This window comes from Tauraco erythrolophus, chromosome 6, assembly GCF_009769465.1.
Source record: "Tauraco erythrolophus isolate bTauEry1 chromosome 6, bTauEry1.pri, whole genome shotgun sequence".
NCBI lineage: Eukaryota > Metazoa > Chordata > Aves > Musophagiformes > Musophagidae > Tauraco > Tauraco erythrolophus.
Genome location: NC_141470.1, coordinates 57,374,890 through 57,396,320, shown reverse-complemented (window position 1 = coordinate 57,396,320; position 21,431 = coordinate 57,374,890). Strand labels below are relative to the sequence as shown.

The 21,431-nt window shown below is 40.0% G+C and overlaps 1 protein-coding gene across 1 annotated transcript in view; it reads right to left on the bottom strand.

The window, feature by feature from the left end:
* Positions 1-20,919, bottom strand: part of TUNAR (transmembrane neural differentiation associated intracellular calcium regulator) — a 29,129-nt gene extending 8,210 nt beyond the window's left edge. The window contains exons 1-3 of the mRNA XM_086614122.1: positions 20,881-20,919; positions 13,329-13,417; positions 720-726 (exon numbers count right to left, since the gene is read on the bottom strand). Of these exons, the coding sequence (XP_086470248.1) occupies positions 720-726; positions 13,329-13,417; positions 20,881-20,919 (135 nt within the window). The remainder of the gene's footprint in view (positions 1-719; positions 727-13,328; positions 13,418-20,880) is intronic.
* Between the last annotated feature and the right edge of the window lie 512 nt (positions 20,920-21,431).

The following is a 21,431-nucleotide window of genomic DNA, read 5'->3' as shown; positions in this document are numbered from 1 at the left end:
AGACCACAGTCCAGCTGATCAGGTGTCCCCTTGCCATTAGCTGATGCCAAAGATGCACAGCGCAAGCATATAGTAATGCTTACCCCACTGTACCTAACCAGAGTCCAGAAATCTGCAGGTCAAGGGCTTCTTCCCACAGAAGAAGCATTTTTGGGTTTAATGCCCCTTCATAGACTTGTTTTCTCTAAATTTGTCTAATTGCTGCTTGAACTCATGCTTGTTTCATAGAATCACAGAATCATAGAATCATAGAATCATAGAATCATGTTTGGGTTTTTTTCTCTATAGAGTGTCCTCTAGCAATGAGCTCAACAGACTACTAAGAGACACCTGAAGAAATATCCACTTGTTATTTGAACCTATTATTTGATTCCTCATTACGTAATCTGAGAAACTCTAAGTAATTGGCTTTTATTCTACAGGCCACCTAGAATGCTCTAAGTCTCTTACCATATCCCTGTAGTAATTTTTTTTCAAGACTATTGTCCTTACTTCAGAGATTTTATAATTTATGCACACCAAGGTTGGTAGAAGGGACACTTCTCATTCAAAGAGAAAAATAAAAAGGAAAAAAAAAGGCTAACATCCCTCCCACACCCTAGAAGTTATGACAGAATAAAGATTTGAAGTTTGAAGTCAGAGATCTCTCTCTTAGTCCTTTGTCTGTCTTTCCTGAGCTAGAAAAGCAGAACAACAAAAAAAACCTACAGTGAGCACACTTGAATGCTGGTATATTCAGTTAAAAACAGTGCTGATAAAAGCCTTAAAATTTGCATTTTTGCCCAGATAAAAGTAGCATTAGCAGGCATAGCTACAGGAAAGAATGATATGTTAAAGTATCTCTTTCCATCATTCCAGATCTCAGCACCTCATTTTCTATCTCAAGGACATCTCCTGGGTTCTCTTTTAGGAGCAAAAATACGTTGAAGCCCTGTAAAGGAAAAAAATACAATACTCAAGTCTCAGTGAAAGACAGGTCTCTGTTATCTGCCAGAAGGCACGTAACCTCTGTCATAAGCAATTTGAAGATCTGCCCTCACCACTGCATGCTGGAATGGAAACTCAGTTGCTTCAGAAGACATTTAAGAAATATTAAGAGATGGAAAAGTGACACAAATTAATTTTTTGCTATATAATACCTTTACATTCAACCAAAGCCAGATGATAATTTGGCCTGTAACGGATCTACCTTTACCTCGGAAATGATCTCTCCTTACAAAACAAACGTACCAGAAGAGCATCCAGAAGCCTGAAGGATTTAAAACTAGAGCTTCTCTAGAAGACAGACATTAGTTAGTGGGTACAACAATCTAGAATCTTTTACTTCCAACTATATCTTTATTCCAAAAATTAATTACCACTACGTTAAGTGACACTGCAAATAGTTCTAACCAACTGACACTTTCTGATTTAGGAAAGTTGAGTTCAGGCTTTTTTGTAAATTTTAAAATTACAGCTCTTTGGTCTGAAATGATGCATGCCAGCCATTTATCTCAGGGACAGTATGTCGTGGGAAAAAAAAAAAAAAAAAAAAGAATGATGCTTGGAAACTAATCATTGCTTTATCCATATAGAAACCTGACAACTTTTCTTATGAAATACTCAAGTATCTTTACTGCATTGGCAATTTTGTCATAGCTGAGACAGCCTGATGAAAGTGCTGAAGAAGGTCTTGGTCTCGTGCATCTGAAAATGTGTTGATTTTCAAATGATCTGTTTTATAAAAGAAATTACCTCCATTGCAATTTTCTTTCCTGTTTAATTACTCTCCTAGCTCAAAGCATCTTTGCAGTACTTCAATAGGTGGAAATGACATTGATGGTTGTCAAATATAAAAATTTGGATAGGAAAAGGTTTTCAATTTGCTTTTCAAAAATAGTTTGGATATATTTTGTAATTAATTTACAAAGACAAGTCAAAAATGCTACAATCAAAGGTGATCAACAATGAATTCAGTCTCCTTCTGTTCATGTGTTATCAGGTAGGTTTTAGCTAAGCACTATTCTGTCCACCAAATTCCAGCTTCAGTCAGAGCACAGTGCATTTGCGATAGAAGAAGAGAGAAAAAAGCTTTTTCTTGTAGGATTCTTGATGTTTTTTCTGCAGAATTAAAAGGTGACAGGAGAGTCTGAGATGAGGAGCAGCAGTCTTTTGTCTACCTTTGTGAGATGTTGCTCTGAGGAACAGGACAACACATTCACACCACACTTTACAAAGTTGCTCCCCTGTTTTGTATTTCTGGGAGACTGCCTTGAGCCTGGAGGCTTCAATATCTGAAAGCGGTAAGTACTGGCCTTTGCAGTGGAAACCAATGGGAGCTGCAGTATATACTGCCAGGTACTCTAAAAAAAATGACTTTGGGCACCCACAATTACAGACATTGTAATCTGACTCTTTTTCTGCCTCAGGTTACCAGCTGTACTAGAGAGTAATGATACCCAGAATTGCTATTAAGGTGCTGTAAATGGAAATAAGTCAGTGTTTGCACATGGCAAGGAGCTGCACAGTGGAACACCCTGGAATGCCCCAGCGGGAGATAATTTTGCCTTCACAGCAGAGTCTGAGCTATGCATTGAAGAGTGAAAAGAAAATCAAGTATCGAACTCACAAACTGTGTCATCTATTATGCGTGCCAAGCGAGACTCGGATCCTGGGCAAAAATAGTCTGTGACTGATGCACCTGTGCAAGGTGGCAAATTAATGGAGTAGAGACAATTTTCCTTACAGCATTTCTTAGCTTCAAGTGCTGAGCTGTGCAACCTTGATAACGTTCTTTTCACGTACTGTTTTGTGTGTAATTATTACCTGTATCAGCCTAAATTTAAAAATAGAGCACTTCCCTATTGAACGCCTTTTTTAGGACACAGTCGCAGCTGACTCTTAAAGTTGCCAGTAACCTGCAATTCATGCTGAAGGCTACTGGCACCATGACAGCAACACCATCCAAACTCTGAACATTTTCAAAGCCTCTTTCAAAGTCCTGGGATGAGCGTTCAAAAATGGAGGCAGGCAAAAATCCCTTGCAGCTTTTAAAATATTAGACCTAATAAAACAAAATAACAGATAATTTGAGGAAGAAGCTGGTTTCTAAACCAAAGTTATCAAAGTAGGATAACACTCCAGGCAACCAACTCCCACACCTTTTATCATCATCATTAGTCATTTATATTGCAGCAGCATGCAGCAACCCCTGCTGACGTCTGGGCTAGAAACCAGACACAGATAGCGAGAACAATACCTAGCCCAAAAAGCTTACAAAATTACAGCAGTACGAAGTATGGGAAGTGGGGGGAAAGAACAGAAGGTTGAAGCGAGTTGCTGAAGGTCGATTTGCACAAACCCAGCACAGCCAGGAGATCCAGGCCCTCGATCCAGAAGAACATCTGCTCCTCTGGCTTGTGCTGAGAGTAAGCATGACGTGCAAGAGAGGCGGCAGCTCCAATTGTGCAGGTCCAACCCTCCTGGCGAAACAAGATGGCTGTGGGGAGTAGCACATTTGGGAGTAAGGGGACACCTCTCCTCTTCAGTGCTCGGGCTAGAGTTCTGTGGCACAGCAGAGAAGTGGGATTCAGGAGTGAAAAGGTCATGATGAACTCACCAAATGCTCTGGCAAGGCCATTAGGATGAGCAGTGAAGAAAGGAGCACAGGAAGGGCTGGATTCCCGAACTCCTGTGCACTGGCACACTGTTATATCAAGTGCTCGCTGTTGCGAGTTGTGGATATTACAGTCATAGAACAGTTGAGGTTGGAAGGGACCTCTGGAGGTCACCTGGTCCGACTCCCCTGCTCAAGCAAGGCCACCTATAGTGTTTCCCAGGACCATGTCCAGACACCTTTTCTGTTATCTCCAAGGGTGGAGACTCCATAAGATCTCTGGGTCAGTGCTCGGTCAGTAACACTTTTCCTGATGTTCAGAGGTTTCCATTGTTCAGCAAAGGATGTTACCTTGCATATGGAGCAAAGCCATTTGGATTCACTTTTTGTCCTATAGTTTATTCCTATTCTCTTTAAAATGATACCAATGATGTGGCTATAGATCTAGAGAGATCATCGGCATATGTCTTCCAACTCTGTACAGTATGCCTAACAGCCCATGTTCTTTCTCTGACTACAGTGGGTACTGTACTATATAAGGAACATATTTTGATAGCTAATGTAATGCAACATACACATCACGTTGCCTCAAGGTCATGGTAGATTGTATCTGTTTATGTGATGCATCTTGACATACTCTAATGTAGTGCCAGTGATTTAAAACAATGCCCATATAAAATACGAATAAAACGAAGAACATAGCCACAAAACTAAAAATATTTCACTGCTTTCTTATATTAAGAGTATTCAGTAGCACATTGGCAATTCTTCTTAAGGATTTAGGGAGAGGAATGTATATTTTGCTACATTTTTCTGCAGTGGACACCAAGACAAATTCTGTTCACAAAATCTTGAGTAAAATTACTGTTAAAAGGAAAGCTAATCTGGATTTATGCCCTGGAATAGAGAGCCAAATTTAACCCTGTTGTTTGAGGGGTTTTTAAACATATAATGGATTCTTTAAAAATATTGCTTGAAATAAAGAAACTGCTAACAATAAATAAAATATTAATAGTATTTGAATTATGCAAAATCGGTCATTGGAAATGATCGTGTTTAAGTCCCAGTGTCCTTATAACACACAGGGAGGGAACTAAGTCTCATTGAACGGGTGTGATAAGCAAATGAATAGAACATGGCTAGAAACAGTAGGTTGGTAATGTTTCCTTCAACTTAATTTTCAGAATAAGTGTTAATCTGTTATGAATTGTTGCCCAAGATATTCTGCTATTTCACAGACCTGTTTTCTATTCTAGCAGCTGTCACAACACCACTATAGGACTGATGCTCTCTCAGTTAAGATACCTTGCTCACATTTGTGAAGTATCCATTTGGCTCTACTCCTATTTTTAAAGCCAAATGGTCCTCTAGGGAAATGTTTACCTGTTTCTTCCCCTTTCATGCTGTAAGGCAGCTTCAAGGTGTGCTGAGGTGAGGTGGCTGGGAGCAATGAGCATACTGGTAAAAAAAAAAGAAAAGCTTGTGGTCATGGACCACCTAAACTCCATGGAAGATGGCAGACCTGCAGTGGAACAATGTTCTTTGGGCTCTAGTGAGAGGAAGAACTTTCACTCATGAAGAAAAATTTGGAAACAAGCACTAATCATAAAAGAGAGATTCAAGTATTGCCAGTTCATGGCATTTAAGGAAATTATAACATAGAAAAAAATTGAAGATCCTACATGAGTCACACATCTAGGATTAAAAAAAAAAAAAAAAAAAAAAAAAAGGCACTTGGGCTAAACTTCTCCAACGGCCATTTGAGGACTAATTTAAAAGACTGAACTAAATATTACTTCTAACCTGAAAATTCTGATCTGAATCATTCATACTCTAAGAAAAACTTCTGGATTCTCTTCACTGTGTAGGAAAGAAATGGAAGGCTGCTTGATGGACAAAAGTCAGTGCTGGTTCAGTTCTAGACAGAGAAATTCTAGTGAATACTTACAGACACTGGTAAACATAATTAACCTATTCAATGATATCATTCGTACATATTATGATTTCAGAACCTATCTGTAATGTAAATTAAACAGGCAGTTGTACTGATTTGTGTTAGATGTAAAAGGAATGAGACTACGTGATTGAAAAATTGAATGTGTAAAGTGCTTTAAAATACAGAGTCACTCTTCCATCCATCCATCCATCCATCCATCCATCCATCCATCCATCCAGAAAACCTGAGGCAGAGCAAGATGAAAAACTTTATCTAAATTCATGAAGCTGCCTGCTGAAGCTCCAGAGAACCAAACTGTTCTCAGTTTCCAGATCAGTACTCTGTTCTTTGGACCACATTGTCTCTCTGGACCATCTGGTTTAAACTGATGGAGCTCAGCTTCAGTTCATACCGATTGAAGTCTTGCAGCATAAGCTTTTTAACAAGTCACTTTGCAGCACCAACAATTTTATTCAGCATAACAGAAACATAGAAATAGAAACAGTAAAATATCTTTTGACCTTTGCTGTTGGCAACAATCAAAACCATGCAACAAAAAGAGCAGAGAGGAAATGTAGGACATATGCTCAAGATGATGAAAAAAATGTTTGGGCATATAACACAGTACATTGAAGAAAATATTCCAGAACAATTCATCCTGCTGAAAATACTATTCCTATAAGGCTGCAAGGGTCAGTGTCATCTTAGATTATGCACTGTACAATTGCCAGCCATAGGAGAAGACCCACCCACAGGCCCTACACTCTTGTGCAGGAGGTCACTAAACACTAGCAATTGATCTACAGCTCTAGAGACTCCAAAGAGTGGCACAAAAAACACCCCAAACAAAAAAAATGTGGAGATTTCCTTTTTTTTTTTTTGCTATTATACATACTATTTTGCTAAAGAAGATTATTTGAGAATGACACTGTTCTGTGAATTCGGTATTAATCAATATCAAGGATAAATGAAAATAAACTAACCCAACTCCTGATAGACAATCATAGAATCATATAATGGTTAGGGTTGGAAGGGACCTCGAAGATCATCTAGTTCCAACCCCCCTACCATGGGCAGGGAAACCCTCCACTACGCCAGGGGTGTACATCTACAACTTCTCTGTCCAACCTGTTCCAGTACCTCACCAACCTCTGAGTGAAAAATTTCTTCCTTAGATCTAATCTAAATCTGCCCTCTTTCAATTTAAAGCCATTGCCCCTTGTCCTATCACTACACGCCCTTGTAAAAAGTCCCTCTCCAGCTTTCCTGTAGGCCCCCTTTAGGTACTGGAAGGCTGCTATAAGATCACCCTGGAGCCTTCTCTTCTCCAGGCTGAACAGCCCCAACTCTCTCAGCCTGTCTTCATAGCAGAGGTGCTCCAGCCCTCGGATCATCTTCGTGGCCCTCCTCCAGCAGCTCCATGTCATTCTTGTGTTGAGGACTCCAGAGCTGAACACAGTATTCCAGGTGGGGTCTCACGAGAGCTGAGTAGGGGGGCAGAATCACCTCCCTCCACCTGCTGGCCACACTTCTTTGGATGCAGCCCAGGATACGGTTGGCTTTCTGGGCTGCCAGTGCACATTGCCGGCTCATGTTGAGCTTCTCATCCACCAGCATTCACAAGTCCTTTTCCTCAGGGCTGCTCTCAATCCGTTCTCTGCCCAGCCTGTACTTGTGCATGGGATTGCCCTGACCCACGTGCAGGACCTTGCACTTGGCCTTGTTGAACTTCATGAGGTTCTCACAGGCCCATCTCTCCAGCCTGTCCAAGTCCCTCTGGATGGCATCCCTTCCCTCCAGGGTGTCCACAACACCACACAACTTGGTGTCATCTGCAAACTTGCTGAGGGTGCACTCGATCCCACTGTCCATGTTGCCAACAAAGATGTTAAATAGCGCTGGCCCCAGTACTGACCCCTGAAGAACACCACTCGTCACTGGCCTCCACTTGGGCATTGAACCATTGACCACAACTCTTTAAGTGCAACCATCCAGCCTTCCAGACCAAGCCTTCCATCCAGCCTTCCAGACCAAGAAGCAACCATCCAAAGATTTCTCTTTCTTTGAAGTCATTTTTCTCCAGAGACTCCCCTGCTGTTTAACTGCATTCACACAAGCCTGTCTAACTTAAGAACTCAAGCTAAGTCCTATTTTGCTTATCCTATCAGTCCTTAGCTTGTCCAAACAATACAGGTAACATATCTAACCCTTGTTCTCCTTACAGGGTTGAGACTTTGTGTCACCCTCTAAACCAGTCTTTTTCACACCGAAGCTGAAAGACACATTGCACACGTCACAAGCCTGATAGGGGACATCATTTTGTCACCCAGAGACTTTTTCTGTTGAGTTTGGCATGGGCATTGCCTCAGTCAGACCACAGACCTGGCTCTACATCTCTAGAAGCCCTTCTAGTTGCAGTCTGATATTGGAACCATACTTTTCAATTCCTTAGATCTCCAGATGACAAGCACACTCCAATAATTCACACAGAAACTCTGCACAGTGACTGGTGACTGAAATGCAGCCAGCTCTTGAGTGATGCACAGGCAGTTAAAAACCACAGAGCCGTGCCAAGCAGTCCAGAGGAGAGGAAGGGATGAAGACTTTTTTCTGAAGAGAAAGTGTATGGCAAATATATATAGGGAAATGTCTTATTCCATGAATCAAAAGATGTAACCTTTCTTTGCCAAAAACTGGAGAGCCTAAAAGCTCATAACTCTACATTAGTACAGCAGTTATATTAGCTTTCCTGTATTTTAAAAACCTAAGACAAAAGTTTAGTGCTTCTGACTTTGCTTTTTAAATAGAAAGTGAGAGTTGCACTAGACAAACTCCAATTTAAAATCTCAGCTGGGCTGACAGCTGTGTTGAAGAAGCAAGCTTTTTCACGGTACAAGCTTGTGAGTTGATTTTGATAATGGACATTTTCTTTCCATAGATCCAATATTTATATTCTTTTTGTTATTCGAAAACCTGTCTGGGGACCCATAAATTTGCCTACGTCATAATTACACTTGCCTACATTTCATGCCTATAATCAGACTAGGACCTATGGCAGCAGCCATAGGAAAACTGGACAGTCTGTTCTGTATGGATTAGTAAGAAAGACTCCACTTATTTTTCCAAAAGGATAATCTATTTTATGGAGAAGAAGTTAATTCTGTCAAATTTTCAGGAAGCTAAGGTTTGGCCAGGAGCATTTTTTGGCTTATTTCTGAAAAAAAAAAAAACCATTTAGAGGACTACTGAGTCTGTCTTCCCAAGCTCATGACTCTCTTTCTTCCAGTTGCTCCCAATTCCTTTTTCCTTTCTCCAGTCCTTGCTTCAGCGGAGTTTCCTTGGAGGGTACAAGCTGAAGCAGGAGCTGCTGACCGGCAGGGAGTGGTTGCAGGTAGCTTACACAGCAAAGCAGCGTTGCCGTGGCTCACTGTGGTTAGGAGGGAAAGGAAGCTGGATGTAGGTTGGTGGAGTCCTAAGAGAAAGCTTAGGGTTGTACAACTCATAGCTACGTTCAAACCCCCACAAACAATCCAAGAATTGGGCTTTTTATGGAAAGCCACTGGCGGTGGTTTACTTTGAATACTGCTGCTTCTTGGACTACAAATGTCAAAATCATATCTGTAGCGATGCTCTACTGCAGGCTGGCCTTGGGAAATCCTTCATAAAAATCTGTCAGTGAGGCTGGGTAACTTCCCTCCTCTGATGAAGTCATCAGCTCTGGTCAGGGCTACGCTCTCCGCACCCTCCCTGGGGCTAAAGTAAACATTACTGAGGAGAAAACTGAATGACTTACACTTCACCACCTGCAGGTATTTGCAAATAATTAAGGAACAGAATAGATTACTCCTAGATACCTGCATGAACACTGTCCTCTATGAGCGTGAGGACTGTGCCACCCTCCCTATACTTCACATCCAGTTAAGTACAAACTCTTCCACACTATGCTTGCAATAACATTATCACCGTATGGTGTTGCCTGTCGCAGGAAGGATGGCTGAGTGGACAAAGCACCAGGTGGGGACTGGGGAGTCAGGGCCTCTGGAGTCCCGGGGGGCACCTCGGTGAGCACAGGGACACCTTTTGTAGGTGGGAAGTTGGTCAGCATGAGCAACCCAGGCTCTGAGAGACTGCATCTCCATCCTCCCCACTCATTAGCGCTCTGCCCCCAGGTACATGCTGCCAGGATGATGGTGTGCGATGCCACCAAATATTTCATTGAAGCACCAGATTTCTGTCTTGTCAAAGCACAGTATGGGCTGCTTCTCCCTCACTGTTGCCAGGTAGTAATTGCTCACCAGGAAACCAAGGAGTTGCAAAAGTGACTGCTTTTTGTAGGTGACACATACATTACCATCTCTCAAGAGCCATAATCGTCTCTGTTGCCTTCCTTCTGCTTCCTTATTCCTGACATCTTGTAAATGCTAATTTTTTTTTTCTGTGTCATTTTGCTGTCAAAACTATAAACACGAGAATATTGCTAGTCATCTCATCAAAGGAAGATTTACAGATGTTTGGTCATCATTATTTTGTTATAATTTTACACATTTTTTTTTAACAGCACAGCAAACAAGATATTTAAAACCTCTCAAACATGGCTTATAAATTCCTCCTGTTCCAACTTGCAGTCATTTATAACTGACATCAGCTGTATCCCTGCTGCAATCATAGGACTGCTGCACACAACCGTGCCCAAGGTAGCTCCAACACAGTTGGGTGGGAGCAGAAGCCTCGCAGAAAGTACAAGGGGCCTGCACCCCCACAAGAAGCCGCTACCTAAAACCACAGCCACAGTCCTGCCACATCCATTAGATGCATCCTGAAGCCCCCGCCCTACCATCTTTCCTCTGCTTTTACCTTAATCCAGCTAGATCAATGAGGGCTGGGCACATTTACACAGGTCGTTTAGTAAACAAACACCCTAAATGGAGATGTGCAATCATTTCATGAGGATAAAGAAGAAATCAGGTCCTTTCACTGTCAATCGTTTTCATGTTTTGTGGCTGACAAACAGGCTGTTTGATTGAAACTAAACAAGACGTGTGCTAAATCTCGGAGATACCCAGTTGCAGAGCAGCTCTGCTAATACCAGTGGAGATCTGCGTGCAAAGGCATTGTGCAGAGACACGAGATATACCTTGAGTATTCGCTGAAGCCCTAAGTATGTAGATAACTGTCTGAAGAAGGAAAAGAACAGAAAGAAAGTTTCAGGTAAAGAAACAAAAGTGCAAATCCACAGTCTTTATGTTTTCTAACACAGCAACTTGTACTGGTGCTGATGATGAAACCAATAAGTGGTGTGACCCAGCTGTGGAAGAAATCAGTGGCACAATTCTTGCTGATTCCACCAGGTACTGGATTAGGTTTTGACAGAAAAAGTTGCCCGGACAAGCTACAGTGGCAGAAACAAAAAATACTTTCTCATAAGTTAATCACCCAAATTGCTGGCAGATGTATCGATGCCTTATCCCTGTGTTAATCCCTGAAAATGACCCACATAGTAGGTTATCAGCTCTAGTACCCTCAAAGAAGAGGACCACGTGACAATGAAGATTCACAGAACGTTCCTTTCTTTGGGCTGTCCTACTCTCGTTTAATAACAGCTTGTACTGAAAACAGCCCCTGCCTCATGCTGCAGCATTGCTTTTGAGCTTAGATATTCTAGGAAAAGTATAGATAGACCTACAGAGACATCAGCAAAGATCAGTGGCTAATGATCTTCACTGCAAAAAGCATTAAAGATAATGAAAGTATCAATCATTCATACCAAAAATCAATATAAAGGTTCACATGTAATGCTGATAACTGGGACCAGGTGGGTGGTAAAGCTGCCAGTGAAAATTAGTCACTCCCCTTTTGGCCACTTGCTGTTTTTCTGTGTGCTTCTGGAGCTCGTTATGGAAGCTGCATTCACTTGTAAGTTAATTCTCTAAAAAGTCTGTTTCTCTTACTGTTTGTGTGGTATCTGCCACTGTCAGGCCCTGATCCGAATAACTGATAGTAGGTGCAGTCTATGTGACAAGCACAGGACAAAAAAGCTCCGAAATTTCTGACACCCTCTCTTCTTGGGTAGGATTCATGTTCTCGGAGGAGCTCATGCTAAGCCTTGCAGCTGTTCTGAGCACCTGCAACTCCTGGAGGTGTAGCAGGGCCAAATCCTGCCAATGGCTCGCAGAAGTAGCTTCTGCTGCTGCCTCTTGCCCACAGCCAAGCAGAGCACCGAGCTCTGCTCAGCCTCATTGCTTCCCATGTGTCCTTCAGGACCTGAATTGCACACATTCTGTAATAGATCCAAGAGGTTTCCTTTGAGCTCACAGTCCTGCACAAGCACAGATCGATGTATTTATTGTATTCTAGGTTATGTGGAAAAGCATCAGCCTTGCATATTCGTGCTGTATCACCCAATCAGTAAACTAGAAGAAGTAGGGCCAAATCCTCAGAGGGTTAAGCCAGTCAAGCTACATCAGCGAATGCCATCTGAAAGTGCAGACATTGTTTGGCATATATCTTACACTGTCAGGAGGAGCAGCCAGTGAGCATTGCAGTACTTGACCTGTCAGCATGACACAGATCATTTACATAGCTTTTTACAAACATTAACAGATTAATCCTCACCTTGGGACACCCAAGCAAGGTTCAGTAGCCCTGATGAACAGATCTGGAAGCTGACTCACACAGTGGTTGCAACCTGATTTCCAGGAGAACCCAGCATTTTTATGTCTCATAAAAGCACAGGAGGGGATGGGACTTCATACCTCCAGAGCAGGAGAAAAAAGTGTGAAGCAGACAGCACCGCTGTGTCTGTGGAGAACTGACGCTATGGCGACTTTCTTAAGTGCAGATTTCCTGGCTCCTCTTCAATTCATATGGCTGTGACAAGCTCAGGCAGGATGGTAGCTCTCACCCTGACACAGAGGACACAGGTGCATTCATGTGCAAAGCACTGCATTTCACACCCAAAGTGTAAAGCAAATCAAGCAGCTGAAGTGGAAAAGTCCTACCTGGTTGCAATTTCCCTACCCAAAGAGCTACCCAAAACATCTCAGCTCATTGCATTTCAGTGGTATCTGTTTCTAAAAGCGGTAGCAGCTATCATATACTAACACATGGGTCAAAGTTGAGTCCTGTGCACAGGCTTGGGCTTTGCATTGAGAAGTGGTAAGTATCTGTGATGGATATGGCCCACGAGATCATACTGATAGAGCTCATAGACCAAGAGAGAAAGTGGAACATGGTCATGGCCCATGAAGCTGTGCTGGCTCTTGTGTTTAAACACCTGGGAGACATCATTTATGCACACATCAGTTGTGCAGCTTAGAGCTCTGTTCTTAGAAATATCACCGAGGGCTGAAGAGTTGTCTATAAGCCACACAGACTGCGAGATCAGGTCCTTGAAGAGGCAGGACAGGGAGTGATCCCACAGTTGTGTCTCTTTGTAGGAGGGTCATGCGTGTATGCACAGGTGTGAGAGGCTCAGTTCACACACACCCGCCAGGGACAGATGTACTCAGATACCCTGTCACAGGGGTTAACGATGTGTGTTCACATGGACTCAGATAGACACAAAAAAGGACAAGGGAGGATGCATCTGTACTGGCAACTGCTAGAGATGGGTGGGCAAGGAGGATGTGCCACTGGATTCTTAAGATATATAGTAGTTCATGTTTTGTAACTCGGGAAAAAAGTTTGGGATTTACCCCTGAGAAACTGATGCCAGGAAGGTCTCCTCTGTTTTATGAAGGAAATTGCTTATTGATCCTGTCTGCATCACATTCACACTGTACAACTCCTATGCTTAACCTGCAGGGATCCAGAAAGGATCTCCCTTCATGCACAACTTGAGTTCTGCAGGGAGATGCTGCACCTCCACGTGAGGCTCCAGAGAAGGGCTGTGGGTAGGAACAGGTTGTGAGGTAGGGACCACCAGTGTTTCTGATATTAAAATCCCTCTGACGCCCATTTGGTGTGCCTTCTTTATGTAATCACAAATCTACTGAAAGCCAGATGAGAGATCACAAATGAATTTGGAGACAGATTCAGCAAAATTATTGTAGGATTCTCTCTGTAAAATTAGGCATGGTCTATTTACTTTTTTTTTTTAAAAAAAAGGAATATAAGGCTTTAGTGATGTTTTTGATCTATGTCCTCTTGTGAAACATTGCAGATGTGACTTGTGGTCTTTTACTAGCTTACTAAAATTCAGTGAAGATGACTAAAAGTATTTTGTGGTAAGCATGAATGGATGGAGAAGATGGTCTGTGGGCCCTTCTGCATTAAACATCCATTGCATGGTTTTCAGGGTGAGGACAACAACTAGACCAAAAGATACCAGTGATTCCTTACAATTCCATTGGAAAGCACGTGAACAGATGCAGAATTTGAGGGATAACAATTAGCAGAAACAACAGACTAACCCTTCCTCAATCAGCTCTGATGTGCTAGTGATATTAAAAACATGTTAGAAGGTACATCACATTGCACACTCAGGACGTTCCCAGTGACATGACATATTGAGCATTACACAAAGTCATGTCAAAGATGCTGTTACCAGTATCTCAGACTGGCTCCAAAGGAGCAGGTACAATGTAGATTGTCACACATTTCCATAGCAGTGTTTTGAGAACCCATCCGGCTGTGCCAAGCTCCAGAGCATTTTGATGCAACTTAAAGCATTCGATATGGAACGAAAACATAGGAACCCAAAACAATTGGATATGACATCAGTGAAACAGATGACTCTTCCAAAGGGAAGCTTTGTTTTCCAGCTTTGACTAATACAGAGAGAGAAAAAGTGCTACGTTCAGCAGTACAGAAACAATACTATCCTAAGGGCCATTGCAGTCATCCATTAAAAGCCACTTTCAAGAATGTTTTAAAACATTTAAAACATTTAAATAAGTGTCCAAAACCCTGCCTTCTCTTGCTAAGTATTTTGTACTGTATCTATATTCAGTGAAAAGTTACATTTGCTGTGAATATCTGAACAAAAACCTTCCAATCAGTTTTTGGTTTAAGCACAAAGTAAAAAAGAAATTCCAACAACACCCAAGTCATAGGTCTTAACAAACAGTCTTGCCATCTGCTTTCTCATCCAAAAAGTAAATGATTTTGATTTCAAGCATCAGACTTCCTTTCCTTAAAGGAAAATTTCTAGTATTCTTAGCATAGTCCAGTAACACCTCATTTTACAGACAGTATTGTTAGGTTTTGAGATATGTCAAAGTGAAGTCTTAATTTTTCTCATCAAATATATCACAGTTTCATATGGAGGAGAAAGTGATACTTTTCAATATCTAAAGACATACGCATAGAATGATGAGTTCCAAATTTTCAGAAGTCAGAAGTTAAGAATATGCACTGCATTAATATACCCTCATTAAATGGGTAACAAACTATTAAGGCATGATCGATATTCACGAACATCACATTGTTTTCTACTACCACCACTCTTCTCTGTCTAGCTTGGTTGAAAACTGGAACAAGTATTCCTTCAATCTGTTTGCTCGTAAAGAGATGTTCCAGGCATTCCTTATGCTTTTTGAAATCTTTTATTTCATCAAAGCTTACTGATCTCTTTGGCTCATCAACTTTTCTCCAGGCCTTTTGTTTCTGAGGCTCTTACCATGAATTAAATTCTTTATTTATGTTCATGGACTTCAGTGGTTCTCCAATGTTTCTTAGTCAACTAAAAACCACCTTATTTGTCAATAGTTACCGTATTATAATCATTACATTTACTTTCCAGATCTATTAATGTTGTAGAAAATATAAAAATATTATAAACCACATGTTCAGATCCTCAAAGGTATTTGGGTCCCTTAGCGCCCCTGGTTTAAAAAAGAACTGGAAGCTATACAATATATTAAGTCCTTAAATACCAGCATGTATTTGAACTTAAACACTTTTATGTATTCTAATATCCAAGGTTCCATGGAAAAATTGCCAGCTTAACTGGATAAGCCTTTCAGAACCTCTTTTATGATATTTACAGATAACATTAGGTCTAGTTTAGGATGGAGGGTTGAGGTAAGCTGGAGACAACCCTATGTACCATCACTGCTGATGAAAATAGAGTGCAGGTGATCCTTCTGGCTGCCCTGAGCTCTGTGCACTGGAAAAGAGTATTTTGAAGCAAGTTATGTAATTGCTTACTGTAATGGAGTATGTATTGACTAAGGCATTCCTTTCTAACCCTCTTCTATTGTAAGCCAGTAAATAGTTTCTCTCAGAAAAAAATAAGAGTGTACTTGATGCAGTAGGGTGCATCTTAAGTTCTCTTCTTAACATTTCTCAGGAATAAAACGCAAGTGAGATGAGGTTTCCAGTGGAAGCCCTGCTTTTAATCAAGACTTTCATACTCTTCTACATTAACATGTCACTGGGTAATTGGGTAAGTATGGTACCTGTCAGCATCCAGAGGTGTATCTCCCCTGGAGCTGCATAAATATGACCAGTGTGGGGCAGATACCCTTAAGCTTCTAGGATATTCTGCTGCAGAACTCATTCCAAAACTCTGGCACATTTGCAAAAAGCTTTTTTTCCTTCTGATCATGTACAATATTTTCCTGGGTTTGTACTAAGACGCCAAGGCAGATTTTTTTCTGTATCTTCAGAAGTCTTTTCCTTTTTCATGAAGAGCATAAAAAGCTGAAAGATTACCTTGGTCAGAGGAGGCGTACTGGGGTTAACAAGAATCACTGTTGGACACTGTATTCTCTGTGTCATCTTTTTGCGCACAAGTGCTGGATTTGTAATGACCTATGTGAATTCTAGAGAGCAAATCATCAGTCTTTTTACATTTTAACTGGATTTTTTTCTGTGTTGAAATTTGATTTATCTACCGAGAGCCCTCAAAACCATTACATACCCCCATAGCTATCCCTAAACCTTGATGGCATAAACAGATACATGTACATCTCCCAGAACCTGTATGGCATGTTTAGGATATTTCTATTTAGTAATTTTCTGTTCAATCTAGGATCTACTTCCCCTGTGTAATAAAGCAATTACATAATTAATGGTTACATTCAAACAGAATGGCTCGGGAGAGAAAAAAGAATTTTTAGGACAATTGTGTCAGACTGGAAAGAAAGTACGCATCAATAATTCCCTTTCACATTTGATACTTCAACCACTATTAACTTAAAAGTCCAAATGCAAGTCATTAAGCAAAAAAAAAAAAAGAGAACAAAACAGAGCAACCTTGCAGAGACAGTGATGAACTGAGAATAAGGACATTTAGGTTCAATTCCGAACTCTTCCCTTGCCAGTATAGCTTTGGGCAGTTTCTTTGTTCCTCAGTTCCTTATCTATTTAATAAGGATATTAATACTCGATTAATTCTACTCCTTGCCTGCATGCCTTTTGAAGGCCTCTTGAAGGTTTTTGTAGTAGAAGCTACTTCTTCGGGTATCTGTAAAACTCTCAGCAAAATGGAGACTTGTTTTTTGCTGAAGATGCAAGAAGAATTAAAGGAGGGAATAGCAATCAGATCTTACATCTACCAGAGACATGATAAAAACTGCTATTTATTATCATTAATATGGGGCTATACAGTACGTGGTGCTAAAGATGGCCCTTCAGAGAGCTTCTAATTGAAGAGCTGACCTGTAAGAACCAATAAATATTGGGACAGCTATTACAGACCTAGTTACAAAATATACAATAAAACATTTCTTCATCAAACAATAAAAAAAATAAAATATTAAAAAGTGCAGCAAATTTTCATCGAGAAAAATAAACAGGTATCAGTACAATTTTTTGTAACAAAAGAAAGTCTGATTAAAAATGTTAAAATCAAATGTTGTGTCTTTTTGAAATAAGTGTTTCCATATATACGGACTTTAAGAGATTTTCATTTTTAAAAAACACGTCTTTTCCATTTTTTATTCTGGTGTATGAAAAACACAGATGCTGATCTATGGAAACTACTTGTCAGAGAAATATTCTTTCTCTGGGCATTTATGTTTAAACAACAGAAGATTAAGACCCATTTGGTTTTGTTTTGGGTTTTTTTGTGGGCCTTTCAAAAATCAGGTTTTGCTGGGTCTTGAATCAAGACAGCTCAAGGCATTTCAAGTACACAAACTGCTTATGTGTTGTATTATTAAAGCACATTTTTCTTCACTAGAAATAGTTGCTGTAAGAGTGGAAAGTATTTCCACTGTTCAGTGTAACTTCTCTGATAACACAGATGGTTCAAGCTCTAATTCACATATTTTATTTGAAGAAACAGTTCAATGGGCTGAAATGAAATACATGTTTTCATGTGTTTTCAGCATCAGACCTTTATTGAAGAGTATCTTGAAGAAAATACTAATTTTACTTGCTTTAGAATTGACAGAGAAAGCCAAACACAGCTGTTGTGCAAATGTTTAAAGTAAATGATTAAAAGTGTCACTAAAGAAAGAGTTCTAAGTCACAGTAAATCATTGACAGAAATGTCTGCTAAAGACAAAGAATATCCTGTATCGTGCAAAACCTTCTCTCTCAAAATCACACATTCTTTAGAAAACAATCCACTATTCTTGCTACGTATATGTTGCTATTATAGGGATAAAAGAAACAAACACAATAGCTTCCTATTGCTGCATTAGTGTACTAGACACATTTTGAAGGTTGCTATGCTTGCTTTTTCTAATAATTTTATTTCTTCCATAATGCATAACCTAGCACTAAAAAAAATTCCTATGCACTGTATTCTGAAGAGGAACTGTTCTTTAGAAATTACAATGAAGGAAATATTACTTGTGTAATATATATCCTAATAATATAGATATTTGTAAGTACGCAAAATCACACAGGGAAAGAAAATTCAGATGATTTTGTGCTTCTGATTTCAACATACACCTATATTTTGCAGGAAGTTTACTATAATTATGACTTCATAATTTTGTGTTTCTATACCCTAAAGATAAATATGTTCCTGGATCAAGTAAAGAGCTAAATGTCATGTATTATGTAAAAAATGAACTTATTTAATGTGGTAGAAAGCTTGGTAAGTATTCTTGAACCTATAATAGTGAGTACTTTTATAAGTTCAGTGATATTTAAAGGAATTTTTTTTTTTTTTATGAGTTGTCAGAAGAATTGACGATACCCAGTAGCAACGTTAATACTGTCACAAAAATAAATAACACAATGAATGATTCCAATAAGAATATACTTCTCTTGGATTTGGAGACCACTAATAAAAGTAAACTTCTGTATACTCTGATAATTCTTCACTAACAATGTATCTGTACAGTTGCATGATCTTTAAGAATGTAATTAACCTATTTTTCTTGTCCTAATTACAAGGCAAAAGGATTCACATGGGTAAAAGGAAAAATGATTTTGTTTAGAAGGGAAATACATTATGCCCAAAGCCTAATAAATCTGTTGCCATGACAATCAAAGAGCCTGGCCTTATAAAACATTTCATAATTTATTCACATGAGTAGTTCTTACTCATATGAGTTGTCCCATTGATTGAAATAGAACTGCTGATGTGAGGAGGGATTTGCAAAGGGAAACATGAATTTAGGAGGCAGTGCTTGTTCACATAGAGGAATGAGGGGACTACTTCCACAAGTAAGAGCTTCTTTCAGCAGTGAAGATTGAAAGATTATATTTATGGGTTGTGTTGTTCTTCCTCAGTTTTCCTTATTGGTTCTTATAGCAGTCACACATTTTAGATGGTAAAACACACAAAAAATCTACTGCAATGAACATGTATGTGTATATTGAACCTTTACTTCTCAAACTAAGGCTGGTCCCTCTGAACCCTATTGAAAAACTGTCACACTAAAGGAATGTTTTTTTATCGTCTCTTTCCTCACTGCAGTGATTCGAAAAAGCTGCATTACCATTCTCTCTCTAAAAACTGTCTTATGGAATCCTTCATCATACAAGGAGGAGATGTATTGGGAACTATCACAAAATTCCATCTTTTGAATAGAATTTAAGCTCTGATTCTTGTTCATGAGTCCTGGTGTGGCTTGGCCCGGCCTTTTTACTTTGGCTCTTTGCATCTCTCCCATCCTCAAAACATGCTGCCAGGAACCTATCACCTCCATACCCAGCTGGATAGCCTGTGACAACCACCACACAAACCTGCTCCTGGTCTATTTCTAATCTCATCAAAATCAGTGAGATTTGTGAGAGATTACCTTCAGAGTAGGGACAGGCCCTTACCACAGTTTGCTCAAAAGGCTCTCAACTTTCCTTCTTCCAAACCCAGTGATCGACCAGAACGCATAAGAAAAAATACATATGTCACGTCACTGTTCTTTCATCTTTTAGTTCTACCCTAATTTCTGAAACAGAGATCTCAGTGAACCAGGATTTCTGGAAAACTAATCTGTTGTTCCGTCTCAGTACACTCACTATATAATTCATCATCTGCTTGGCAATTTCCATGCTAATGATCCCATATTTTGGCGAGTCGGGTATTTAGTTAATAACGTCACCTTGCACTCCCCTAGCACCTTTCATCCACGAAGATGAAAGCACATTACAGTTGTTAATGAAAAATATCTTGCAACATCCACTGAAGCCATTTATAATAATTCTCAACACCCTGCTAATACATGACACAAAATACTTGATACGAGAACATCTTGTACTGGGTTTGCTTATTTTATGACTTGGGTCATCAAAAGTTACATTGTCTTAATTCACAGTGGTCATTTTTTGGCTTTCTGATGTGTGTAAAAGGATCTGCCTCCCACTGTATCTAAAACACATCATCCAAGTCTGCATTTGATATTTGTTTCCCATGGGAAACAAAATAAAGTAAATCTTCTGTACCTGCAGATCTCGCAGACATTCAAAACCTTTCTGTGGCTTTTATTACTTATGCAGAACTATTCTTACACTGATATAGGATTTCTTTTACCTTCTATTTTTGCCTTCTAGTGGTCAGTGCACGACTGAGGTGCAGGGAAGGTATAGCACCATGACCCCAGACACACAGACAGAGCGAGAGAAAGAGGAGGCAGGAGGAGGGGAATGGAGGGAGGGAAAAAGAGAGAGAAATGTCAAAGCAAATTCTTAAACATCCTCTTCAGCATGGAAATACGTACAATACAGATACTGATATTCCAGTCTGAGGGCAAACGACAGCACAGGTGTGCATAAACACACACACACGCACATACACATTGCCACAAAGCAAGGGAGAAAGACAGAAATGATCTTACAAAGCTGCTGCAGTAATCAGGACACTTGCTCCTAGAAACAACCATACAAACAAACGTTCTTTTGTTAGCTTTCTACATTTTTTCAATTTTCATTTAATTATTGCTATTATTTTTACCTCTCACCATAGCAGAATTGTGGTTATTATTAAAAGTAAGAAAAAAGGCCTTACCATGCAGTGCATCAGGAAGAGATGAGAAGCACAGACCATGCTGCAGAGATTAAGCTCAGCATGGCATTCAGATATCCTTTGGAATTGAAGAAAATTGTCCAACCCATTCTTCCTAACAAAGCAGACAAATTTTCTCTAGGCTTGAATTTTTCACCAGAAGCCAGATCCTTACAGTACATTATCTTTTCTTCTTCAGGAGATATATTTCCTCCAGTTAAGTTTCAGCTCCGCAATGCCATTTCCAATCAGCTTTAAGAAGTTCTTCATTCTCAGATTCGTGGTGTCATCAGAGGACTCCAAAGAAAATCAAAGAAAGAAAGAAAGAAAAAAAGAAAATAATACCTTACCAAAGCCCTGAAATTACTATGCAGAAAAGGAGAAGAAAAAAATCACACAACCCCTCATTTATTCTATTATCTATGTGTTTCACAACAATCAGTACTATCTCTTTGGTCTCATATATGCAGTGCTGATTACTTGTAACAAAGGAAGAGGCAAAAACTTTCCCAATTCACACATGATGCATTCTCACTACTGCTGCTCAACTGTGC